The sequence below is a fragment of the Embiotoca jacksoni genome, unplaced genomic scaffold (assembly GCF_022577435.1).
Source record: "Embiotoca jacksoni isolate LCO1_2020_lvr unplaced genomic scaffold, fEmbJac1.0.p SCAF_28, whole genome shotgun sequence".
In the NCBI taxonomy this organism is placed as follows: domain Eukaryota; kingdom Metazoa; phylum Chordata; class Actinopteri; family Embiotocidae; genus Embiotoca; species Embiotoca jacksoni.
Window position 1 is genome coordinate 58,791 of NW_027185379.1, and position 24,778 is coordinate 83,568.

The 24,778-nt window shown below is 46.4% G+C and overlaps 4 protein-coding genes across 7 annotated transcripts in view; 1 reads left to right on the plus strand and 3 right to left on the minus strand.

Moving 5' to 3' along the window:
- The first annotated feature begins 16 nt into the window (after nucleotides 1–16).
- Nucleotides 17–1,513, plus strand: triap1 (TP53 regulated inhibitor of apoptosis 1). Its single transcript, XM_069161030.1, has one exon. The coding sequence runs from the start codon at nucleotides 1,003–1,005 to the stop codon at nucleotides 1,225–1,227; it is 225 nt and encodes a 74-aa protein (XP_069017131.1). The 5' UTR covers nucleotides 17–1,002; the 3' UTR covers nucleotides 1,228–1,513.
- Nucleotides 1,514–1,515: 2 nt separating this feature from the next.
- Nucleotides 1,516–6,658, minus strand: il15l (interleukin 15, like). 4 transcript variants are annotated; one of them, XM_069161028.1, is made up of 4 exons: nucleotides 6,048–6,658; nucleotides 4,994–5,038; nucleotides 3,820–3,954; nucleotides 1,516–2,438 (listed from the first exon to the last, which is right to left on the minus strand). In XM_069161028.1, exons 1-4 carry the CDS (start codon nucleotides 6,198–6,200, stop codon nucleotides 2,271–2,273), a joined length of 501 nt encoding a protein of 166 aa, XP_069017129.1. In that variant the 5' UTR covers nucleotides 6,201–6,658; the 3' UTR covers nucleotides 1,516–2,270. The 4 variants fall into 4 exon arrangements, with proteins under 4 accessions (XP_069017129.1, XP_069017128.1, XP_069017127.1 ...); XM_069161027.1 differs by having other exon boundaries at nucleotides 3,820–3,957; XM_069161026.1 differs by having other exon boundaries at nucleotides 4,994–5,041.
- A 1,859-nt stretch (nucleotides 6,659–8,517) lies between these two features.
- On the minus strand, nucleotides 8,518–21,203 carry LOC138205211 (mucin-2). Its single transcript, XM_069160972.1, has 7 exons — nucleotides 21,196–21,203; nucleotides 20,365–20,545; nucleotides 19,616–19,741; nucleotides 16,821–18,675; nucleotides 16,255–16,726; nucleotides 15,250–15,981; nucleotides 8,518–13,101 (listed from the first exon to the last, which is right to left on the minus strand). The coding sequence occupies exons 1-7, from the start codon at nucleotides 21,201–21,203 to the stop codon at nucleotides 10,617–10,619; spliced, it is 5,859 nt and encodes a 1,952-aa protein (XP_069017073.1). The 3' UTR covers nucleotides 8,518–10,616.
- plekhg2 (pleckstrin homology domain containing, family G (with RhoGef domain) member 2) overlaps nucleotides 20,716–24,778 on the minus strand; it is a 49,327-nt gene continuing 45,264 nt past the window's right edge. Inside the window, exons 8-15 of the mRNA XM_069161338.1 lie at nucleotides 24,397–24,528; nucleotides 24,141–24,323; nucleotides 23,690–23,782; nucleotides 23,524–23,610; nucleotides 23,049–23,082; nucleotides 22,803–22,901; nucleotides 22,208–22,309; nucleotides 20,716–21,377 (exon numbers count right to left, since the gene is read on the minus strand). Coding sequence (XP_069017439.1) covers nucleotides 21,313–21,377; nucleotides 22,208–22,309; nucleotides 22,803–22,901; nucleotides 23,049–23,082; nucleotides 23,524–23,610; nucleotides 23,690–23,782; nucleotides 24,141–24,323; nucleotides 24,397–24,528 — 795 coding nt within the window. The 3' untranslated portion in view covers nucleotides 20,716–21,312. The remainder of the gene's footprint in view (nucleotides 21,378–22,207; nucleotides 22,310–22,802; nucleotides 22,902–23,048; nucleotides 23,083–23,523; nucleotides 23,611–23,689; nucleotides 23,783–24,140; nucleotides 24,324–24,396; nucleotides 24,529–24,778) is intronic.

Here is a 24,778-nt window from a genome sequence, read left to right on the forward strand (position 1 = left end):
TCTATCGCGAGGTTTGAACGCGGCGCGTGGGTGAAGAATACAAAAAGAAAGAAAGAGGTCTCACTCTGTTCCAGTTTCATGAAGCGCAGACTCGTTGAAGACATTATGGTGGTTTATTGTGATTTATTTCATTTTCCTGTTGAAATGTCTATTTGTTTTGGACGGGGAAGGTTTGGAAATGATTTTTTTATTTAGTTTTCAGTAACATAACAACATACCTTTTTAGACAGTAACTGTCTTTGTTGTCTTTGTACACATGGTATTCAGGTATAGCTCACAAAACACAGAAAGAACAACAAACAACAAATACAGCAAAAAAAAAAAGGAAAATAAGAATACAAATTTAAAAAATCGTCCACTCCTAAGTGTAGGTTCTATATTTGCTTTCAGAGAAGATGGTGTATAATGTGTGTGTTTAGAGAAAATTACCAGATAAAAGTTGGAAAACGTCTGAAAAGAAATCAACGGCGGTTTCCAGTACAGTGAAGCATGCAAAAATATTTATCTAATTTACAGAATGAGTTGTTTATGTAGACAGCAACGATTCAAGACAGGAAAATAAATCAAACAAGAGAAAAAATCAACACTGTTCTTTAAAATATATTTAAATTATCATGAGGTTTTTTGGTTGTTTTTTTTTTTACAAAAATGATGAAATGCCTGAAAAGATTAAATACGATTTAAAAATCCACATTTGAGTAGGAAGTTAACAAAATAAATAAGTAAACACTGGTGTGACTCAAATGAGATTGGATTTGTTTTTGCGATAAAACGTGATTTAAAAACGACACACATTTTATTCAGAGTGATCCCTCAATTCAAACACAATATCTCTGCGACGTCACGACGGTGTTGCGTCGCTCTCAAGAACAGCCAATCACGTGCCGCAGTCCCAAGGAGAGTCACGGAGTTGCGCACGCGGACGCTGCGGTAGGTTTGAAAACAGTCCAATAAATCCTCCGTTGTGTCTGCGTGGCAAGTTTTAGATTTTTTTTACCGGACATGAACAGCGTCGGGGAGGCCTGCACCGACCTGAAGCGGGAGTACGACCAGTGCTTCAACCGCTGGTTCGCCGAGAAGTTCCTGAAGGGGGACCGGAGCGGCGACCCGTGCACGGACACCTTCCGGAAGTACCAGCGGTGCGTGCAGAAGGCCATCAAGGAGAAGGACATCCCGATCGACGGGGTGGAGTTCATGGGCCCCAACAAGGACAGGCCCGAGAGCTGATGGACAGCTGGGGGGGGGTCTGATAAGACGGACAGGTCTGTCTTATCGATACACTGCACGGAGGGGGGGGGGGGGGTCCATGAGGCCCACTGAGCATGCGCAGAAGCAGAGACGCTGCTGTTCACCGAAGCTGAACTGGAGGACGAACCGGACTCCGGTCGTTAAAGTGATGCCGTTTCTGTGTTTAGACTTGATTTATAAGGAGGGATGTGCACGGCCGGATTAACCTGCCCGGGGGGGCCGGTGGGGGCCCGGCGGGGGGCACGGGGCTGCTGTTGCCCCCCCCCCCCCCCCCCCCCCAAAAGAGTCAACAGGGACGTCAGATCTGTTTAAAGCCTTTAGGTTTGTGTGAATAGATCTGTGTGCACATCACGATGTTTACAAGTGTCGAAGTACACCCCCCCCTCCACCCCCCCAGGACAAACATCAAGAAGAGAAAATAGCTGTTGCAGTAATAATATCTGTTTATCACCTGCAGCCTGTTTTCACTGAATTGTGGGTTAATTATTATTAAATAAAACTCGTTCTCGTCTCCATCGCCGCTTTTCTAGAAAACACTTGTTTGGTTGTTGTTTTTTTAACACAAGAAACTGGAATATATCAACTTGGTTTGCACAGAGAAAACATGATTTCACAGTTTTCTGACAGTTTATAAATGTATACATATACATGCATGTTATACACCATAATACGTTTATTATTATAGAAAATGGTTGTTTGACGGGTTTGATATTGAAGGCACATTTAGGCTGGAGAGCTACTTTTGCTTTTGAACCAAATGTTCTGTCCTCTGCGTGGTACTGGGGGATTCCACTAGAGGGGCGCACCTGAGACATTTTAAAATCCCCAATTAACTGAACATGTCTTTGGACGGAGGGAGGAAGCCGCAAAAAAAAAAAAAAAAACACGGGGAGAACGTGCAAACTCCTCACGGGAAAAGACGTCCGGCCGAGGTTGGACGGCGCCGACCGCTGCACCGCCGTGACGCCCGCGGGCACCGAACCCGTGCCGCCGAGATGCTTGGACATCGCGCACGCTCCGCTTTACTTGTGCTCAGGTGATGTCAAAAGTTCACGAAAAAAGAGGACGACGTGTCGCGCAGTCTCAGGACACTTCGAGTTCATCAGCTGAAGAGTCGTTATAAGATCCTGAAGGAACTTCACGGCGTCTTCCTCCGGCATGACCTCACAGGGCCCACACGCCGGCGACTCCTGTGGAGGCGAGAAGAGACGCAAACGGGGGGAGTTTGAGTTGAGACTCGGTGAAGTGTAAATAAAATCAGAATGCATTGGTTTTGCGAATGAAAAACGTCCTCATTTCGAATTTGATGGCAGCAACATGTTTCAAAACAAATTGTGACGTGAGCAACAAAAGACTGAAAAGCTGTGTAAAGCTAAAAAAAACAAAAAAACACATGGTAACAGATCAGTGACATGATTGGGTATAAAAAGATGATTTCAGAGAGACAGAGTCTCTCAGCAGTGAAGATGAGGAGAGGTTCACCACTCTGAAGGACTGTGTTGGAAAATAGTTCAACAATCTAAGAATAATGTTCCTCAATGTGAAACTACAAAGAATTAGTGGATTTCATCGTCTACGTTCATAATATCATTAAAAGATTCAGAGAATCTGGAGAAATCTCTGAACACAAGGGACAAGGCTGGAAACCAATATTGGATGGTGGTGATCTTCGGGCCCTCAGGCAGCACTGCATTAAAAACACACTATTCTGGAGTGGAAATCACTGCATGGGCTCAGGAACACTTGTGAAAACCATCGTCTGTGAACACAGTTCATCGCTGCGTCCACAAGTGATGTTAAAACTCTCCAAAGAAGAAACCAGATAGAAACATGATCCAGAAACACCGCCGCCTTCTCTGGACCGAGATCATTGAAGATGGACTGAGGTGAAGTGGACAACTGTCCTGAGGTCTGATGGATCACAATCTGAGACTCTGTTTGGAAATCATGGACACATTCTGGTTCTTTAAAAGGTGCAGGCTCCCTGGATGGATGTTTGTGTCTTCAAAATATTTCACATCTGCTTTGAATTACCTTGTTTTTAAACCGTGCACGTTGCTCATGGCAACAACACTCAGGACTAACAGATACTTTACGGCGCCTGCTGAAAGTTGTTGATTAAATTCACTGTACAAAATTTAGTTGAAATTCTAGCTTCTCTTTTGTGGGACGTGTTCTTTCTTCCAAAAAAGGATTTTCTGTGGTGGTCCGACACGACCTCACAGCAGCTGCTGGGAATAAAAGAGTATTGTGCAATCTGAGCCAATAAATCAAATAACTGCAGGACCGGAAACTTCCCGGCTGCTTCATGTCTTATTTTTAGTACTCACCCACAGCAACCAGCAAGACTAAATCACTTTGTCTGTCTTTTCTTACATAAGAAAAATTGCACAACGTGGTCATAAAACAATAACATCAATAGCTGCTGAGATTTTACGGCTCACTTCATGCTGCCGAAACAACCCAACGCACATCCAGTTTAACATCATTCATTTAATATTATACGTTTAACACAAGACAGATTGATCTTAAAGGTTAAATTAACATGGGCCTTGTGTTTTCCATCCTCACCGGTTTGTTCGTATTCGCCAGTTTTTTAACCTTGAGGTCTAGTTTCGAGCAGTCGCTGCAGACGTGGACGCCCCACTCATCAATGAGGACTTTCAGTTCGTCGGCGAAACAGTTCAGGGTGGTCTTGGGGCAGTTCTGCTGAAGAGAGGGAGAGGACAGACGCCATGAAGACAACGAGACAACAGACGGCGACCGTCCAACAAAACGGCGGCGATCCGAGAGAGTCTCCGGAGAATGTGCTTCTTCGCTTACTGCGTAAACTTCCGCCGCTATGCAGGTGACACCCGGCTGTATTTACCGGTGTAGTCCGATGAAACAAATCAGTCTTAAAGACTGAGAGGCCTGATTAACTTTTAATTTTCTGCTTAAAAGTTCAGACAAAACTGAAGGTTTTTGTATTTGAACACATCAGAAACTGACTTTAACTGAATTTCACTGCATTCGTTCCTTCCTGGCTGCACTGCTGTGATTTCTAATCATCAGGATGTCCCAGTAACTCTTTACAGCTGCTGCAGTGAACCCTGTGAGAATGTTTCTCCTCGGACTGTTCTATTTCTCAGGGTTTCAAAAATTGGAAGGAATTAGTGGAAAATGATCACGCAACGAAGTACAAAATGAGGAATTTCCACCCTTACAAATCCTCTCATCAGGGATGGTTCATGGTCTCCTCCACGCTGCTATATGTCCGTGTGTCTGTTCTTTTTAACATGTTTTCTTTTAACATTGATGTCTTTAATGTCGTTTTTGAGGATTGAATAATATCATGTGGAGCTACAGCAGGAGTTTGTGTGTGTGTGGTTGCTACAGCTGTATTTACTCTGAATGTCAGAAGTCTTTACAGATTTAAACAGCGACGCGTCATAAAAGGACAAGGTAGCCTCTGAGATGCTCTCAGCTGTTAGGTGAAGTTTACAGGCATGCTGGGACATCTGTCAGAAGCTCTCACTGTTTGGCAGTGTTTTGACTCTGAAGGATTCGGGTCACTGCCAAATCCAAACATTTACATTTACACTGCCTGATGTGGACTCTTGTTTGGTTTGTCTGTCTTCTCTGAGCCGGCTCCAGGTTTTATTTTCTGTTGAGGTTCTACTGCAGTCATCTGCGCGTGAATGTGAAGTCGATATCAGCTATCAGGATTATGACGAGTGAATGGCGGCTGTGAGGAAGCTCGTACCTCGTAGTTCAGGACGGTGGGCGTGTACTGTCTGCCGTCCAACGACTTCTGAGGAGAGACACAACGTTAGTTCTGCATCGGCACAAACGCGAGATAACTGGTGAAGACATTTTATTAACTGAGAATTTCACGAGAGAAGTTGAATGGGAGTCTCGTCGGACACTTTTTGGAGCCGATCCCTCGTGGCACTCGGTGGTATTGCAGCTTAAAACACTTCTGCCTTCATTTTTTCAGACCTGAAAGCTACGTCCACTTTGATAGACAGTCTGTGGTGCAGACGTCGTTCTCAGCACAAAATCTCCTGATGTGAAGCTCCCGAACTTCACACTGAGCAAAACATGGAGCCTGACAGGTGGAGCGTTGATCAGGTGGAGCATTGATCAGGTGGAGGGGTGGGTTTAACAAATGTGACAGCAGCAGGAGCTTATTATTCAAAAACCTGAAGTGCATCTTTATTTTATCATAAAAGCACATAACTGATGCTTGTCTGTGCATGTCGTCTCGGTCTCTGCCGGGATGGATACGGGAGTGTCAGATTGTACATGAACATGTGTGGACCTGCCTGATTCCTCTGTGCACATTCCAATATCACAGATTTGAGTGTTTTCAGTCGTTCCACCGGAGCTTTGATAAGAAAGCAGTGAGCGAAGCATTGCGACAGATGCAGACCGCTTTGGAGTGGCTGTGTCAGAGTTATTTAAGTTCACAGAGAAGCTCGTTAAAAACAGGAAATCGAAGCATAAATCGACGCAAGTGAAGCAACATGTTGGCCTATTGTTCAGGACTTCATTACACTTTTTTCTTTTAATACAAAAACCAACAAAACTGTCAAATGCCAGGTTTTCTTGGAATGGACGGCATGGAGTTTCTTAGCTCACGCACTTTTGAATCATTCAATATATATCAGTATTATCTCCTCCAGACAGATGATAGGCAGATGAGTCACCGATTTATAGCTCGTCTCTTTCAGATGAGCGACTCCCGGCTGAGAGGCACAGCAAAGATCTATACAAACACAGACATGAAACATTTCCTGAGCAGATGTCAGTCGTACCTGCGTGGGGGCTGCGTTCATGAGGATCTGGACCCTCTGGATGATGTCCTGAGTCTGGCAGCGTTTGGTTCTGGCGGTTGTTTGCGGCGGCCGGGCGAGCACGCAGACGAAACACAGAAACACACTCACGAGAGCTGTCCTCTCCCTCAGCATGGCAGCAAAAACATCACCTGCGCCATATGACTCTCCGCTGCCTCCCACGACAACATCCTCATGGGGTCGAGTCCCTCACAGCTGGCCGGGTCGCAGCAGCATCGGGTCCATGTTCGAGGTGTCGACAATAAATGGTCCAGGCCGGTTTAAAATCCGGACCAGCTGGGAGGAAACCCGCAGCTGCTGAAACACCAAAAGTTTATTTGCGGGTGCAGGGGGAGGTCTGCAGAGGAGACAATAGATGTGCATGAAGGAGGATCAAACGCTCCGCTGCTTCATCACAGCCCTAAAAAAACAACCAGAACCAAACAACATGGAAGAAACAGCAACGTGTCCTGATGGGAAAAACAGTCCCAAAACTAAACGAGTTCCAAGTTGGTTTCCCTCCACGACGAGCAGCAGATCTCCATCGTTACTGTGGAGCTCTTCATCTCCACGTGGTCTCCGTTTGCATGAGGACGGATGGACGGTCTGAAGACGAGACTTGAACAGAGACGTCCCTCAGCCTCCCACTCCTTTCTTTCCCTCCCTCATGCTGTCTCACTCCTCCCATTCCGCCTTCTCCGCCTTCAGGAATCTGGGCTGGCAGACTTCTTCTGCCCTCCAGTTCTTCTGATTCCTGTGATTGAAGTGATTACTCACCAAAACCCTGGGGGGCAGTGAAGTCTCCATAAATCAACGGACGTCCATACAGACCTCCGCAAACTGCATGCACAAAGAATTCCAATCGATGGTGTCAGCCACGTTAATCTGGGAGCCTGACAACTACATTTTAAACACTCATGAACCAAAACTCTCAAAGATGAAGTCTTTCATGGTCCCGTGACAATGACACATGCAGGGGTGTCAGCATCAACGTGTTGGATACAGAACTGAGAACCCTGCCTGCTGGTTAACTTGAGTTTAACTGTTTTATAGCAGAATCGGCTGTTTGTTAGCTAACAGGAACACACTCTGAACTTATTGATCGCACCTCGTACAGACAGGACAAACAAGTAGTCCGTCACGGAGGAAACATCCGAGCCGTTAAAACAAGGGTCCAGTCATCCTGGCTGGACGATGGCGTACCTGCCAGGTTGAAAATGTTCCTGATGATGGCAGTGCGAGTTAATTGGTCCTCCAAATTGATCCAGCGACTCTCAGCGACTATTGGATGGAACTTGTGACTTTCCATCAGGTCAAGATTTATGTGTTTGTGTAAATGTGTAAACCTGCTACAGCTGATCCCGAGCACACCACTGCTAGCTGTCACCATGAAAATACCTCACACCCAATTGTGTTTGTATCCACAAGGGTGTCGGTTACACTATAAATCTGTGACTTCCTGATCATGTACAAAGCAACCAGCAGAAAGTTGTCTTCAAATCTAAGAAAAAGAACGAGCTCTTACCTGGACAATTCAGCGAGGACGACAGGTGAGCATTGAACTTTAGGTTAAAGGAGAACATAGAAACATGATTAAATGGGGTCAAAGTCTGGGACTGAAACTAGAACTGAAACAGAAAGATCAAATGTTCACTGTGCTGCAGCTGTCACAAAACAGGACGGCAATGACTGACTGCCATCTCTCAGGCTTCATTGTCGCTCCGCCGTACAAACTTCCGCTCAGCGAGATTTATGACTTTTACTCATTAATTCAGCATGCAGTAAGAAAAGATGACAGCTCAACATTTTGTGGTCTGCAGAACACCTGGTGGGCAGAGTGTCGCTTAAACATTACAAATGACACATGTAAAGAAGATATGCTAGTAGTAGATACAAAATAATGATCAATGCAAAATGCAGTGCAGATCAATCATCTATTGGACTCAATAAGATCACGGCACAAGTTTTGGTTTTGCACCACACGCTTTTATTTTCTGTACATCTCACTGACTCTCGGAGTTATCGTCGGAATATTTTTTAATATTTTCCATTTTTTCAACAAAGTCCCAAAATCATGATGTTCTTTGCATATAGTCCTCAGGATCCTGCAACAACCTCACGTCTCCTTCAGGGATTTATTTGACTTCCATATGGCTCACAACAGTTTACAATGTAAAAATGTTACCGTCATGTTGGTTTTAATTTATTTATACCATTTTGTGCCCCCCCCCCCCCCCCCCCAAAAAGGAAAACCCTGTTATTTTGCAAACACATCAAAATATCAAATATCTTCCCATTACTGAGCAAACATCCATTTTAAAATTAACCAGGACAAACTACCACACAAACTTCACTTCCACTTACCAAAGTTGTTAATTTTTATCCCGGACAAGCCCCCAAGTGTCACAACCCGGCTTCATGGCTGGACAAAGGAGGTGAAACCACACAGGAGTTGGAGCTAAAGATAACTTTTTATTGAAGAACTAAAAGGGAAATAAATGTGCAAATGAAAAAAAACAAAAAAACAGGGTGGAAGCCAAAGGAGAGAGGGACTTTACACAGAGGAGCCAGACCAGGTGAGCTGAATGTCCATGATGGCCCGACTCCGCTCAGCAGACTCCTGCAGGGGTTGGCCTGCTCAGAGGGTCATCACAGATTGTGGTGTAAACAAGCAGCAACCAGCAGCGACGTCACCCGTCGGTTTGTGAACGTTATGAATCCTCCAGTTCAGATTCTGTCCGTCACCATCTTTGCTAGTTCGGAGCAGTTTGGAGCAGGAAATGACCATATTTGGACAAGCTGGGGAAGGAGCCAGCGGTGGATCTGACCGATCTGATAGGTAACCTGACGATACTACGTCCCGCCCACCGATAGCTGTAACCTGACTGCACCACAGGCCTGTCAATCAAACAGACATGCCCCCAACAACAGGTCTTTCTGTAACTTTTTTGCTAATTACCGATGGGATTATTTTCAAATAATACTTATACGAAGGAGTGACTTTTATGAGAGAAGTTGAATGTGGGTGTATGGAGTTGGAAGCTTTTATTGAGCCAACCTCAAAGGCACCGCTTAAGGCACTTCTGCAGTGACCTCATTTTTCAGAGCCAGAAACTACATTCACTTTTATCAACAGTCTATGGGTGTAACCAAATATTTTATGATAATATTTGGACTTTGTGTCCTGTGGAGGATTGTCTGAGAGGAAACAACTTGTGAATATGTTAAGTAGATCTGTGCAATCCCCTAGTGGCACTCAGTGGTATTGCACTTTAAAGCACTTCTGCATTGGCTTTGCTTTTTTAGACCCAGAGACGATGAATGTTTTAACATACAGTCTGTGGTCAAGTCACAAGGTTTCTGGAGGACACCAGTATGAGCAGAGAACGTTGAGTCAGTAAACCAGCCGTGTTCATCAATATGGGAACAAACGCAGCATTGAAAGCACACAGATATCGGCTTGGTCTGAAGTTAAACAAGAACCAGACACGTCATTTCACACACACACACACACACACACACACACACACACACACACACACACACACACACACACACACACACACACACACACACACACTCACACCTGATGATGCACCCAACAGCTGCGGACACTGTGCAAAAATACCAACATAACTTTAGGGATATTAAGTGCCAAAAAGAAGAAGACTAACTTCATAAATAAACAATGAATTAAAAAAAAGAATAAAAATGGTTAAAAAGATAGATTATTAATAACCACAGTTACCACCAACCTTAAACACTGGCCTCAGGCAGCCAAACATTGATGTTTGTTTAACAATATATATATAAAAAAAAAACAATAATACTACTAATAATAATACATTAAGTAACTGTGATTGCATACAGTACTGGTCGGACTCTGGACCTTTCAACATGTCTGTGTTTGCAGGATTACGATGTGGTCATTAAATGCTTAAAGTTAAAAAATCCTTTGGAAAAATGCCTCAAATGAATCGATATGCCCAAAAGTCAGCACATCCACAGATGAAGTCCAGAGCTGCAATTCATCACATCCAGCTGTGGACATTCAGGGTTTGTGGTTTCATCTCGTGAGATTACAGCTAAGGGATTAATTTCCACTGATGGCCATGTATTCCTTTGGGATCTTTTTGGAAGACACTCCACTGGCATCCATTTAAAGTCCAGATTGAGAAATATGAGCAATGTACAGGTAGAATTCTTGAAAGGCCATATTTTACATAAAGTCTAGTCTCAATTACATGTGACCCTAATTGCATCCCATCACAGTAAAGGAAGGGTGTCAGATTGGGTTGAAAACGGTCTTTATGTCCCACATGTGTGAATGTACTCCCAAGTCGAAGAACGGCATGTTTTTTCTGTTTGGGAAAGTTCGTATTTCAACATGGTGGACTCGGCAATAGGTCAGAAAGGTCTCCGCCTCTGACTGGAAACCAGCAGTTAGACCACAGCTTCTCATCTTTTCTTGGTGTCTCGTTGTCTTCTTTACTTTCCCTTTTGACCGTTGCTGTCTTGTAAGGCCACAAAGCAAAGACTTTCCTCTTTGCTTCATAGCCTGTTGCAGTTCTGAGAAAGAGGCGAGGGAAGGTGTGAAAGTCCGTTGATGCTCACTCTCCTCGCCACCTGCCCCTGTCCTGGTCCTCCAGCTCCGACTCCACCCTGCAGGGTTTGGGTCAGGCTAACTTGGGCGGTGCTAAAGGACGTTATTCGACCACTTCCAGCAATCTGGAGGTTCACCGTGGTGGCGTAACTGGTCTTCTGGTTCCTCTGTTTGGCAGGAGATGTCTGGGCATAGGGTAGCGGTGATGACCTTGAGGGCAAGGGCGAGGGGATTGAAGGAATAGGAGGTGTTGTGGTGGTCATCTGGACCTGAGGCTGTGGTATAACTTGGGTTTGGTGGTTATGGTGCTGGTAGGGAGGAGAGGAAAGGTTTTGTTCACGGGAGGGCCGGGCAACGTATGCGCAGATCAACTGGCTACGGCAATTGCCCTCCTCTGGCTCTGGATCTCCCCACTCTGTTTGGCTGTCTGATGGAACAGGGGAGGTGAGGAGGGTGTGAGAGAGTGATGAGGAAGGAGCAGGAGAGGATGCAATGGTGGTGGAAGTAGCACTTGTATCAGGGCTATCAGTTCCGTTGTATTTGCTGGAGAGCTCTCGTACATCTGGCCAGGGCACGCTGGTGAAATGCTGCCCACCAAGGGTGCCCTTCCCCGGGGTGAGCCTGCTGGGTGAGAGTGGGGATTGTAGCCCAGCTCGAGGACTGAGGCAGGAGGGTGAGCTGCTATACGAGGACCATCCACTCCTCGGGCTGACTGGACAGGACTCGTGCTGGTCAAAGGACCCTCGCCCGCTTCCACTAAAACCAAGGGACCTTCGGGTGCTGTCTGCCCAAGAGCGGCGCAGTCCACTAGTGCTGCTCTGGCCTGGGCTAGATGGCCTGTCTGCCAGGCTGGAGGAGAAAGACCGGCGGAGGCTTTGGTAGGCCGGTGGACAGTTTGCAGAGGGAGAGGAGGCTCGGGAACGACTCCGTGGGACAAAAGGAGAGGAAGAGGGGAAAGAGGCCATCTCCAGTGTTGGTGAGCCTAATGTGGAAGAAAAGGAAGGGGAGGGGGTGGAGGAAGGATATCTCGGGTTTCTAGGCTGAGGGGCTGCAACGGTATTTGCCCAAACATTCAGAGACACACCAATAGGAGGCGGGGAGAGGATCCGAGGGCTCAGGCATGCTGACGTTGCAGAAGTGGCCCTCGGTAGCTCCAAAGTGAGGCCTAGTGGGTTATGGGAAGCTGCACCTCCTACTCTTGTACTTCGGGGATGGGGAGGCTTGTTTGCCATGGGGGAGGAATAGTTATGTTGAGGAGGGGGAGAGCAGAGGCGAGTAAATGAGGCCGGTGTTGGGGAGGGAGACGGGGACTGAACTCGTGAGCTCGGTTCCGATGCAGAAAAAGGGCGAGCAACACGGTTGTGTGATCCCGACCAGAGAGGATCGTGGGTTTGTTGCGTTACTGTTACAGTATCTTTCCCATTAGCAAGTGGTGCTTTCTGTGGACTTGCTACCCAACCACCCTTACTGACTCCACCATTAATGTTGCAGCTGCCGGCACCACCAGCCAAGCTAATGCTGTTGTTGTTGTTTGAATTCTGCGATGAATACGTTTTAGAGTGAAGGAATGAGGGTCGAGGGGGAGGAGAAGAAGAGTAGGGAGCCTCATGATGGGCCGGATTCATGGATGGGGAGGGAGAGCGTTGGGAAAGTGAGGGAAGGGGGGGCTGCATGAGGGAAGGAGAAGGACCAGAGGACCGGAGGGTTGAGGGTGGGACCCTTGGATGTTGGTACCCACCCTTAGTGCACCCTAATTGGGCATATGCAGGTGCACTGGTGCCTTGTTGACTGGGAAGGAGTTTAGGAGAAGGGGAGCCTCGTTGCAGATGAGAGGAGGGAAAGGAAGGAGTGGAGGAGGGGCTTTGATTTACTGTGGGCGTGGCTTGTTGCAGGGCAGCATTGTTTTTTGCCATACTCTGACTGATGGACTGGCTAATGCAGGAGGCAGCTAAGGATCTGGTAAACAGTGAAGGGGAGGATGGAGGACCTGCTCGTGACGACAAAGACCTTCCAGATGAAGAGGAGGATGAGGAGAGTGTGAAAGCAGTGGAAGGTATAGGAGAGGAGGCAGGTGGGGCTCTCATGGAGGAAACCCTGTCAGAAGAAGGAGTAGTGGATAAACATGAAAGGGCCTTGGAGATGGTGTTTGTGGAGTTGAAGCCTCCAGGAGATGCAGGGGTGGGAGAAGATGGAATAACTCTGAAAGGTGAGGAGCAGGGTGGCACTCGGGCAGAGGAGGAGGGAGGAGGGAAGGGAGAGGAGGGGGGAGGAGCTCTAACAGGAGAAGGAGAACGGTGTCCGTGGCTGGGTTTGAACGCTGAGTGGACAGGGGTGAGGTCTGTGTCCTTGTCTGGATCAGGTCTCCCCACCAGGCTGGATGTCCTGGGGGTGGGCGGACTGGTGGAGGATCCTGAGCTCGGCTCATCTGGCTCCCTGGAAATGACAAAAAAGCACAGATGTAAAAGGTGCGGAAGTTATTATCACGATGGCATCTACTTTATGATGACCAGTGTCTTGGAGATCTAGATTTGTTTGGGCAAGCTTTTGACATTCAATTTGTGTTGCACATGAAGCAGGAGGAAGCAATAACTTTTATTAGTAAGCATGTGAAGTGTCGTCTCATGATCGACATCAGCACCTGATAATCCAAACGTTTTTGTGACCACTGGTACGTGAACATTTGATATTTCACCGTGGACCTGAAACTGGAGCAGAGAAACATCAGATTTTTGGGGTCAAACTCTGGAAATGGTCAACAGAGACCCTTGAAATGCTTCAGAAAGTCTACGGCGATGAAGCGATGAGGCCGGGCGACGTGTTTCTGAGGAGTCTCAGGGAAAACATTCCTTGCAAACCACCTGAACTGTGGTGCCATGGCAACAGGGTTCTCCAACTTGACAACATGCGGCTCAGTGCGTTGGAAACAGGCAAAAGTGTCAACAACATAATCGTAGCCCCCGACAACCCCTACTCAGCCGATTTGACTTCCTTTGACTTTTATCTGTTCCCCCAAAAATCGAATGTTTCCAAAATTTTAGGGCCACTTCATTTTGGTGAAATGACAAATGTTCACGTGCCAGTGGTCACAGAAATGTAGGTAACTTGACGGAAAACATTCGAGATGGCAATTGGATTGTTTAACTTGACAATGTGCTCGCTCACGTGCATTGACAACAAACAACTTTCTCACCCTCAACACCACAGCAGGATCTCCCCACACCCCCCTCTACTCACCGGATTTTACCACTTAAGTTTTATTTTTATTCCCTAAAATCAAGCTCAAGCTCATGTCAATATTTTGACACTGTGGAAGAGATCTAGTGTGACTCACAGATTATCCTGTTGCGCTTACGAAACAGGACTTTGTTGACACAATGGGTCCATTTTGAAGTGAATGGCAGCCAGATATAAATCAGATGGATTTTGTTTGTTTAGGCTGCAATCATTAAACTATTTTATCACAAACACAGCTTCAGCGTTGGTTTAATTTAAATCAAATGATGTGAAACATCACAAATTAGACATGATTTATAATGAGTTTAAAATATCACCTGAATAATCCATCAAAAATGTATTCTTTTAGGACTTGGATAGGAGAATAAACATTGCAATTTTGGCAATTCTGTGGGAGCTTTATAAGGGAAAAAAAGGCGATGGAGGAAAACGAACATGGGAATTATTTATTTTGGCAACACCCACATACAAGAGAGTTCCTCCGAGAGGCCAAGTGGTTTGTGGGAAGTTGCTCAATATAAAGGTCAGGAGTATTAATATTATTAGTCAGTTTGTGACCATCCTGAAAACAATTACTTTGTAAGTAAAGCTCAACTTTTGTTGGACCCGCTTCCTCTGCTGTTGTTACTCGTTGAATTAGCATTTTTGTGATAAGATATGATATTCGATCTGTGCACAATTCTGGTCAGTGACTTTTTTTTTTCAGAAGTAGAACTAAAATCTGACAGTGTTTTCACAGAGTTTCCTCGTGCCACTCTGACTATATGAGGGGTAAACTCGATTGGAAAAGAACGGGAAGTAAAGGACTCAAAGTTTAATTTTTAGTTGGGAAAATCTGGGATGCAAAAGTTTAGCTGGGACCTCCATATTCTCAGCCTCTGTGCTGATGTTTCCATTCGACTTTGCTTTTGTCACACACACAGGCAAACAGTTTAACCAACACCACCACATAACAATCTGGAGACAAATTATCTGTTGAGGTGAAGCCAAAGTTTGCTGTCTGGCGCCAATTGTTACTTGAAACAAATCTAACAAGTTTAACGAGGAGCTTTATTTGTTTTATTTTGAACTCCGATGGAAGTGATTACGAGGTGCTTAAGCTTAAGTTATATTTAGTGCAAAATTTTAAACACATCTGGGCTCAATGGGGTGATTTTGGGTCATGGTAGAATTCTGCTTTAGGGCGACACTGTCAGGGTTTAACAATAAATTGATATAAATTTCGAAGATTCTACAAATTACAGACACACTCGATCTTCAGTGATATTCTGTCCTTTAAAAAGGCTTTTCTTGTTGTTATAAATTTTGTTCTTCTCTGTTTGTGATGGCTATTTGCTGCAGACATACCTGTGGTTCCATTCATTGGCGCTATTAACATTGCAGGCATTAGATGGAGCATGTTTTCCAAGTGTGGTTGGCAGGTCAGGGGGTTTCTGGCTGGTGAATGTGGGGAGACAGTCGACAGACGGAGGCCTTCTTTGAGTCGGATTTGATTCTGAGTTCTGACCGGAGGAACGCAGACTCGGTGGCGCCTCTTCTGTTTCTGTATGACAGTAAACCTGTGAGGGTTCGAAGGTCACCTGCGATGGCTGACTCGGGGTGGGTGAAATGACCGTCTCACCCGAGGAATCATTCAAATCAAACTTTAACGTCTCGCTCGGAGGCTCGTCGTTCTTTGGCCTCCCCGATGCGGTGGTGTCTCCCTTTGCCAGGCGGAGGGTTTCCCTCTGGGCCGGTTCTCCCCTCAGTCCTGGGTGAACCTTCGTGGAGCGGCGGTCCTCTGATGGAGCCAGCTCCCCTGTGGATGCTTCTCCATTTGTGATTTCTGAGTCTTCAGGCCCTGCGCAGACATTCTTGTCATCAGTATGTTCCATGTAAATGTTGTACTCTGGTTTTTCTGGTGTACACATAGCAGCCGGTTCATCCTGCTTGGTCTTGTCCTTCTCATTTTTGTCATTCCACTTCAGTGAACTGGGAGCAGACAGACTTGGGTCTGAGTGAGCTGGCTGGGCAGTGATGTTTACTGATGTTGACTCTTCTCCGACTGAGTAAACATGAAGCCCACCACTCTGCTCCGACCTGCAGACAACCAAGAGGATTATGAATCAAGAGTTCACACTAAACATAGAGTATATAAAGTATACTTATAGTAGTGGTTCAATCATCAAACGAATAAATGCAGTTGTAATAAGTCGTGTCAGAGGACAGTCTGATTTCTCAGCCTATCTACATTATTTCAGCTGCCAACAGAAAGCCTCAATACATCAGGAAAACTCATCTTGACTCTCACTTTATCGACCCTATCTCGTCTTTTCTTCGTTTTATGCTCATTCTGATGGTTCATTCACTCACCCCTCTCTGTTCTGTGTCACTTCAGTGGCTGAATTAGCATCCTCGGTTTGATTCAGGGATTCGCCTCTCACTGCTGAGGAGTCCCTGAATTCTATGATTCTACAATCCAAGGCCGAGGTTGAAGTCAACGGGCCGTTACTGGCAGAGCGGCAGAAACCGGAGCTCCGATCTTCAGGCGATGCTCTGAGGTGTTGAGCAGAAGCCGAGGGTGTTTCTGTTGAGGTGTACCCGGGGTCGTAGCCGGTGGCCCGGGCCAGACTGGATAAGGGATTTTCCCCAGGTGTGGTAGAAGTGTGGGCGTTTTCGCCCACGCTGGAGTCTCTTTCGTTGTTCAAGGCACAAATGAAGTCCCTCGGCCTGGAGAGGGTAAATCCGCTCGTCTGGTGGTGGCAGGCCGGGGTCAGTTGTTCTCTGACGAACACATGACCAAACAGCAGAGGCTCACTAGGCGCCATCACGGTCTCCTGGAAATCTATGAGAATGACGCAGAACAGATTTTAATTGACCATGAAGTTGAGTAAAGTTAGAGGTCGCTCCCTGAGGCATTTTTAGAAAAGCCAACCTACCATCTACCCGACTCTCCGCTCTCTGTATCAGCCGCTTTTCCTGGATCATTTGGACCTCCTCCCTCATGGTTTGGGTTTGGAATTGGCCATAAGTTCTGGTCTGGTTCTGGCTTTTAGTTTGAATCTGTGACTTCTGTCTAGTTTGCGTTGTGGCTTTGGTCTCCATTTGTGTCTGCTGATGGGACACAACTGGGGTCTGGACTTGAGCCTGAGCTTGAATTTGTCTTTTAGTTTGGCTCTGAGTTGAGAGTACAGATGGTCTTGCTGACACCCATGATTGGTTCCGTACAGTTCCGGACAGTTTCTGATGCAGTGGGACCTTCATAGTACTGGCTTTGGCACTGTACATCCGGGCCAATGTTTGGACCTTGCTCAGAATCCGCTCTGAGTTTTCCATCAGCACGGGGTCCACCACAGGGCTCGCCTCAAACAACCCAATACCGGCTACGTTTGATTCCACGCCCTCAAACAAGGCCCGGTTAGCAGTGACAATCCTGGAGTGCCGGGACCACAGACCCACTTTTATCTGCCCGGGAAGTCCCTCGAGATTCCCGCTGGTCTTAGCTAGGTCTCTGCTTTTGGTTCGAGCCCAGTTGGACTGGGTTTTGGTCTCGGTTTTTTGACACTGTTTTGCAGACGGCAGAAGTGTCGCTGGCTCTTCGTGGCTTCCGTTTGGTTCTGCTGGGCTTGCTTGGTTTGGCTCGTGTCCATTCATAATAACCTGGTTCACGGCACCGGTTTTGGTTGGTTCATCTCTACACTTGTGCTGTTTGGTGACAGATGGACCCTCTCCTTCCAGTGAACTTCCACCTTGCTCCCCTGTAGCCAAAGCACTTGTCTTTCCATCCTGTCCTTCCTCCGGTTCTTCCTGCGGTGATCCTTTGCGGACGTTTCCATTTTGGTCCTGAGTCTCAGCCTCCTCTTCAACAGGCCCGTTTTGGATTGAAGTCTCCTTGTCTTGCATCACAGTTGAGGTTGGTGACTCGACCGGGCCACCTTCATTAAGATCCAGGGAGCTCATTGGTTTATCTGCCTGTCCATCACTGTCTGTATCAGCTGAGAGAGGAGTCGGGGAGGACACGGGATCAGTGGAGGAATAGGGGTCTGTCTCGTTATCCAATGCTTCAGCCCCTTCAAACTTGGATTGTCCGCTGCTCTCTGGCTCCCCCTGGTGTCCGCCCACATCAAAGCGAGACACCGACTCCTTCACCAAGCCGGAGGGGATTTGTGAAAAACTGTTTCTCCTTCTCGTCACCACTCCTTCTCTCGGTTCATCTTCCTCCTCTGACTCGTCCTCCTTGGCCTCGGCTGCTGCCTCGTAATAGCTCCTGATCTTTTCGATGATCTTCTTGTCTCGCTTGGAGAGGTGGGAGCGTCTCGTGGGCGGCTGGCGTCTTTGGACGGGTTGATGAAGAACATCTGCGGTGGCCTCTGTGTTTGCCGCCTCGCTGGATGAGACACTGTTGGTCACTCTTTCGTCCTCTGCTAAGATGGAGGGATGAAGATCTGGTGTCGGTGTTGGGACGATGCCACGCTCCTCTTCATCATCACTCACTTTCTTCTCTTCTTTATCTTCCTCTGACACTTCTCTTCGAGTCTCTCCGTGCTCCTCCGCTCTGTTTTCCACTTGACTCGTTGCCTCAGGAATGTCGTGGACTTGATTGGTAGTCGTTTCATTTTCACTGGTCTGATTTCGGAGGGTGACGTCGTTCTCCGTCTCGGCTACTTCCTGCTCCCATTGCATTGTGGGTCGCTGCTCTGGGGTGGGTGGGCTGGCGACTGGGGGCAGTGGGCAGGTGAAATTGGTCTGGTCGGACGGAGACGGACTGTCTTTGGACTGATCCTGGATCTGCTCCTGGAAGAAAAAGTGAGACAGCTGTGTTTCAATTTACTCAAGTATGAACTGTTGTTCAAAAGTAAAAAAATTTTAAATGTAAACCGAAAACGTACCTCTTCAGCCTTGTTTTGAATTAAAATGGCTTTTAGACATATTTTCCTTTTTTTTATCTTTAAGATTTTCTATTTACATTTTAAGACCTTAGTCTACTTTAAAATGTGTTTTGCTTTATTCTATATTTTAACTCTGTTTTTATTAGTGTGATATGTTGTGTTTAATTTGATCTGTTCTTACGTATTTTATTTATTTTTCTATTTTTGTTTTTAAATTACATTTTAACATGACATTTTTTGTTCTTTTATATCTGTTTTTATGTGAAACACTTCATATCATTTTCTTGCTGTAAAACAATTTGAGCTGCATTTGTGGTATGGAAGGTGCAATAAAAATAAAATGTTACTACAATCATTATTAAACTGACATTACATCGGGATGGATAGAGCTGATATCGAATTGGATTTAAAGTTTGATCCAGCTCCAACAAGACAAGTAAATACAGAATACAGTAAAGTAGATGTGGTTTGTGGTCTTAGACCAAGATATCTTGACAACGATCGACCATGTGACATTTCTGTGACTTCGTAGAGGATGAATCCATTCTTGTGGTTTTGGTGTCACTTGCACAAAATCGCTGTACCTTAACTGGAAGATTTTCTTCACGTTTGCCGACGTGGTTCATATTGTCCAGATGACAAACCCCACTTTAATGACCTCATACACTTGCAGGACAAATAAAACACTTCTGCTGCTAGCAGACCTTCAGACTGGTATAAATTAATCTTGCCAGCAGGTTACACTGGAGTACAAACAGTAAATCACAGCTGATTTAGTATGCGGGTGAATCAACATGTCGGTTAGTGTTTGATGCTCCAGTGTAGACGGAGTCATGTATTCTGACCGTGGTGTCGCTGAGGATGGCGGTGAGTCCCTCCCTGGCTCGGCTCTGGTTGATGAACTCCAGGATCTCCTCTGTGATGGACAGAGTGGGAGGAGGGCTGAGGGGGGTCAGCTCCTCTTCCTCCTCCTCATTCAAACAGTCAAAAAGATTCATATTAATACGACAGGATACTAAAATCAGTTTAAATACAAGTCTATGAGTCCAGTTTGCAAATATATCTTTGCACAAAAGCCTTATTGAATGCTGAAACAGTGGATGGTCAAAGTCATGTCAGGGCTTACATCCATCCATCCATCCATCCATCCATCCATCCATTCATCCATCCATCTATTCATCCATCCATCCATCCATCCATCCATCCATCCATTCATCCATCCATCTATCCATCCATCCATCCATCCATCCATCCATCCATCCATCCATCCATCCATCCATCCATCCATCCATCCATCCATCCATCATCCATCCATCTATTCATCCATCCATCTATTCATCCATCCATCCATCCATCCATCATCCATCCATCTATTCATCCATCCATCCATCATCCATCATCCATCCATCATCCATCCATCTATTCATCCATCCATCCATCCATCCATCCATCCATCCATCCATCCATCCATCCATCCATCCATCCATCCATCCATCCATCTTCCTCCCCTCTGCACTGCACTGTACCACCACCTTCTTCTTCTTCTTCTTCAATTAATGTAATGTGATAACAGTCAGGTGACGGTGTGAAATACCTCCTCCCGGTTGGTCAGCAGCTGCGGCGTCAGGCTCGGTTCGTCCCGCTCGCCCTCCACCTCGATGACGGAGGACGCCAGCGTGCTGCTGCTGCCTGCTGAGCCCAGACCGTCTTCGTGGCACAGCTCGCCCTCACTGCCCGCCGGCTGCACAAACGATATCACAGTTTCACCTCCATGACTTTATTTTATTTCAAAATTTGAATATAGTCTTTACTTTGAAGCCTCTTTACAAACCTGTATGCACCTGTATACAATAATAAAGTTTAACCTCCATGGAATGAATCAAACCTTTGTTTGTGTAACAGAAAAAAACTAAATTGTATTCTTTCTTATGAAGTTGTGGTTCAATTGCGGAGGGTCTCTGATGTGTTTGTGTCTGATCGGGTCGTAGCAGAACGCTCACCTTTCACCACCTACAGATATTTATTGCTGTGTCTCACCTTCAAAGCTGCTGGATCCACCAGGTGTTGGGAAAGAGAGGGTGGCGATGACACATGGAGAGGCAGGAGGGATCAGAGACAGAAATGTTACTACAGGTTATTGAGCATGGCTCATCAACTCTCAACAGCTTGGCATCCAAACTATCAGAAGATTAAAGCACAGTGAATTCCTTTTTTGTTGTGTTAAAAAATGTTTTGGCTTTGAACGGAAGCCTGGCTCTGCAGAGACCAGAAGCCTTTTAACAGTTTTTAATAAACAGTCGCAATTATTGAGACTGCCAGCTAATCAGGGTGAACCACAGACTGACAGAAGCGATGAGACAGATGAGCGCTAACGTCTCAACTCTGACAATTTACTATGACTAATGTTTAGCCCGAGCGATCTTACGACTCCATACTGTACTTTGGAACTTTGTTTCAGGGGCAACAGCTCCACTTGGTGGTTCGACTGTTCAGTGCAGCTGAAGAACCCACTGAGACCTGGTTTGACATGAAGTCTGTGTCATCAGTTTGTGTCTATAAATCTCTCACCGTTGGGATGAAACGCTGCTTCGATGTCTTTAGCAGGAGCTGAAAGGAGAAATAAAGACAAACTTGTTAAAACGAGGTCATTACGAACATCCTGTCATTCTGAAAAACATTCTTGTCACTAAACAACACATCTTATGGATAATATGGAACCTCTTTCATCTTGAGCTTGAGTTTCTTCCAACCAATCAGCAACCATCAGTGATGTCATCGTTGGTTTGTGAACATTATGAATTCTCCAGTTCAGATTCTATCCATCACCATCTTGGTAGTTCGGAGACGTTTGGAGCAGGAAGTGACCATATTTGGATGAGCTGGGGGAGGAGCCAGTGGTGGATCTGACTGATCTGATTGGAAACCTGACGATACTACGTCCCGCCCACCGATAGCTGTAACCTGACTGCACCACAGGCCTGTCAATCAAACAGACACACCCCCAAAAACAGGTCTTCTTGAATCTTCTTTTCTAATGAATGAGGGATTATTTTCAGATGGACCTCCAGAAAACTAATAAGAAGGAGTGACTTTAGCTAACAACACCAAGATAACTGATGGACACATTTTATTCACTTTGGATTTGATGAGAGAAGTTGAATGGGAGTCTATGGAGCCGGAGGCTTTTTGGAGCCAACCTCTAGAGGCACTCGCTGGTATTGCAGCTTAAGGGACTTCTGCATCGGAACCATTTTTCAGACCCGGAAGCTACGAACATTTCTAGTGTCGGAGGTTTCCTGCTCACAGTGTCGTCACGGTTACTTTGTGACACAGCTGGTTCGCAACATCTGGACATGAGGGAAGGGTTTGCGTTCGCGAGGACCCTGAGCTGCCGACTGAAGGCCTGTCAGGTTGAAGGACAGCTTGACTCTGAGTACCTGACTGTCTCCTGGTACGTCTGTACGGCAGGTTTCCCTCCAGCAGCAGCGGCAGACTCTTCCTGGACTTCTCAGGTGTGTACATCAGCAGCTCTGGAGGCTCTGCAGGGACAAACGCAACAGACACGTCCTGAATTTGTTCCACGCAGACGATGCTACTTTTTTTTGTTGAAATTGAACTCTGAGGACACTGAGGACACTGAGGACAGACAACTTTAATCCAAATTTGGTGCTTTAGTGGGTATTTGTGAAAAAAAAAAAATCCCGGATGGATTCACTCATCACTTCAAAATAGAAGGTGACACACCAAAATAAAAGCCATTTAAATGTTTCTATATCTGAGTGAAAATTCAAGATGTTTGGGACGATAAAGATTCGCCGACGGTCTGGTTGAGAAAGAATAAAATATTCCTTCCTTTCTTAAACGTTTAAATTCTGAAAATGTTTCTGCCGTAAACTGTCGAGTTTCTTGAGTAAACATCTGAGCGGGTTTGTCGTTCAAACAAAAAAACAAAACAGACATCAGACATTCAGATCCACAGTCGGTACGACGTGACTATGAGGAGGATGATGGATGAGGAAGAAGACGACTGACCCTGACCTGACTGGCGCCGGCCTCGGTGGTAGCCGTGGATGTCGTCCAGCCGCGGCGACGCCGACGACTTCTTCAGGCCGTCCTGCTCGAACTGAGGAGCTGAAACACAGGAAGTGATGTCAGCACAGCTGCTCACACTGCTCGGGGGCAGAAGGTGTGTTCACAGGTGTGTGTGTGTGTGTGTCTGTGTGTGTGTGTCTGTGTCTGTGTGTGTGTGTGTGTGTGTGTGGGTTATTAAAAACTCACACTGGCAGAAGGTGTCTCCGAGGACCTGTCTCGCCTGGAAACAAGGAAAGCGGCTCAGTGACAGAAGATTTAACCCTGACGCTCTGCATGCAGATGTGCTGAGTTCAGGGCTCTGCAGTGGTGATTGTGACCAGCAGGTGGCGGCACAGATCAACACAAAACTATTGACGCTGCCTCTGCTCGCGCAGAACCAGTTTATACCAGTAGCTGAACTTATGCCGCTAACAATGCTAATGGGAGTCCTGCGTTTCTACCGGTTCTACTAATATTACTGCTTCTTCTTCCGACTCTGCCAGAGAATACTACTCCTACTGCTACTACTTCTGCCTCCACTACACCCAGTACTGCAGTACTGATGTGACTCCTGCTACGTGTACAGCAGTACTAGACTGCAGGTTGAGAGCCTCCAAACATCCATCTGGAGGTTTGTTTCTCCTCCTCACCCCTCCCTCCTCTTCCTCCTCTCCCTCCTCACCTTCTGCGGGAGCGAAGCAGGGTGGTTTATCACGATCAGCCTCTTGAGGTAGTGCACCCACAGCCGCTTCTCCTCCTGGTTCTTCGTCTGCGGCGATGACAAAAGCGTGAACGTGGAGAACAGCGTGTGGGCGGAGCCTCTTCCGACGTTCGTGTCCGACACTCACCTGGACGACGTGCTGCTGTTTGGGGATGGTCTGGTCCGACACTCGGAAGCACAACGGGTCCTTCAGGGTCTCCACCAGCAGCAGGTTACAGCACTGCAGCCGAGACACGAACACACGCCAGGAAAAACAGGAAGTGACGGGGTTTGTTGGAAATGTGGTCTTCACATTAAAAATGATCTAACGAAAATGTTATTATCGAAGGAAGTGATTACAAATGTATTCTTTATCGGGTAGGGCTTAAAAAAAAAGAATCTAAGTTTTCTTTCTCATCTTGCATATTTTTTCTAATTCCCGCAATTTTATGCAAAAAAAACTTCACTCAGAAAATGACATTGGAGTTTTTCAGGAGTTCTGACGCAAAAATCGACAATTTTTGATCACAGCAGTCACAAAAAACAACGCTGTGAAATCCTGAAAAATGATTGGTGATGAAATGTGTGTTTTTTCTTACGAAGATGTGCGTGCTGTAGACGAACCGCTCGAGCCTCTTCTTGGCGATCAGCAGCATCTTATCAAACAGGAAGAACGCTCGCTCCTTCTTCACTCTTTGCACCTTGAAGGAACCTTCCAGAACCAGCTCCCCGAACCCGCCGAGGTCCGGCCCGCTCCAGTTCACCAGCAGGGACTCGATTTCCTGCAGAGAGGTCAGAGGTCAGAGGTTTCTGGTAGTCCAGTGCCTCTCTCTCTCTCTCTCTCTCTGTGTTTACCTGCAGCCGCACGGCGTGTTCCTGCTTCCTCTTCATGTCGTTGATGTACCAGGCCACGGCTGTCATGGTGATGATGGCGTCCTCCACCACCTCGTAACCGGGGTCGCTCTTGTCCAAGTGCTTGGAAAGTTCCTGAGATGACATGAGACCAATGTGTAAAACAACAAAGCTACGTGACGAGGTGGAAGAACAATTCAACTTTTAATCCCTGAGCGTCATCGAGTTCAGCATTTCGGCCGTCGCCGTCTTACTATTTTCTGAAGGAGTAAGTGACCATATTTGGACGAGCTGGGGGAGGAGCGAGCGGGCAGATCTGACTCAATCTCATTGGAAACCTGGGGACACTAAGCCCCGCCCACCAATAGCGGAAAACTTACTACAC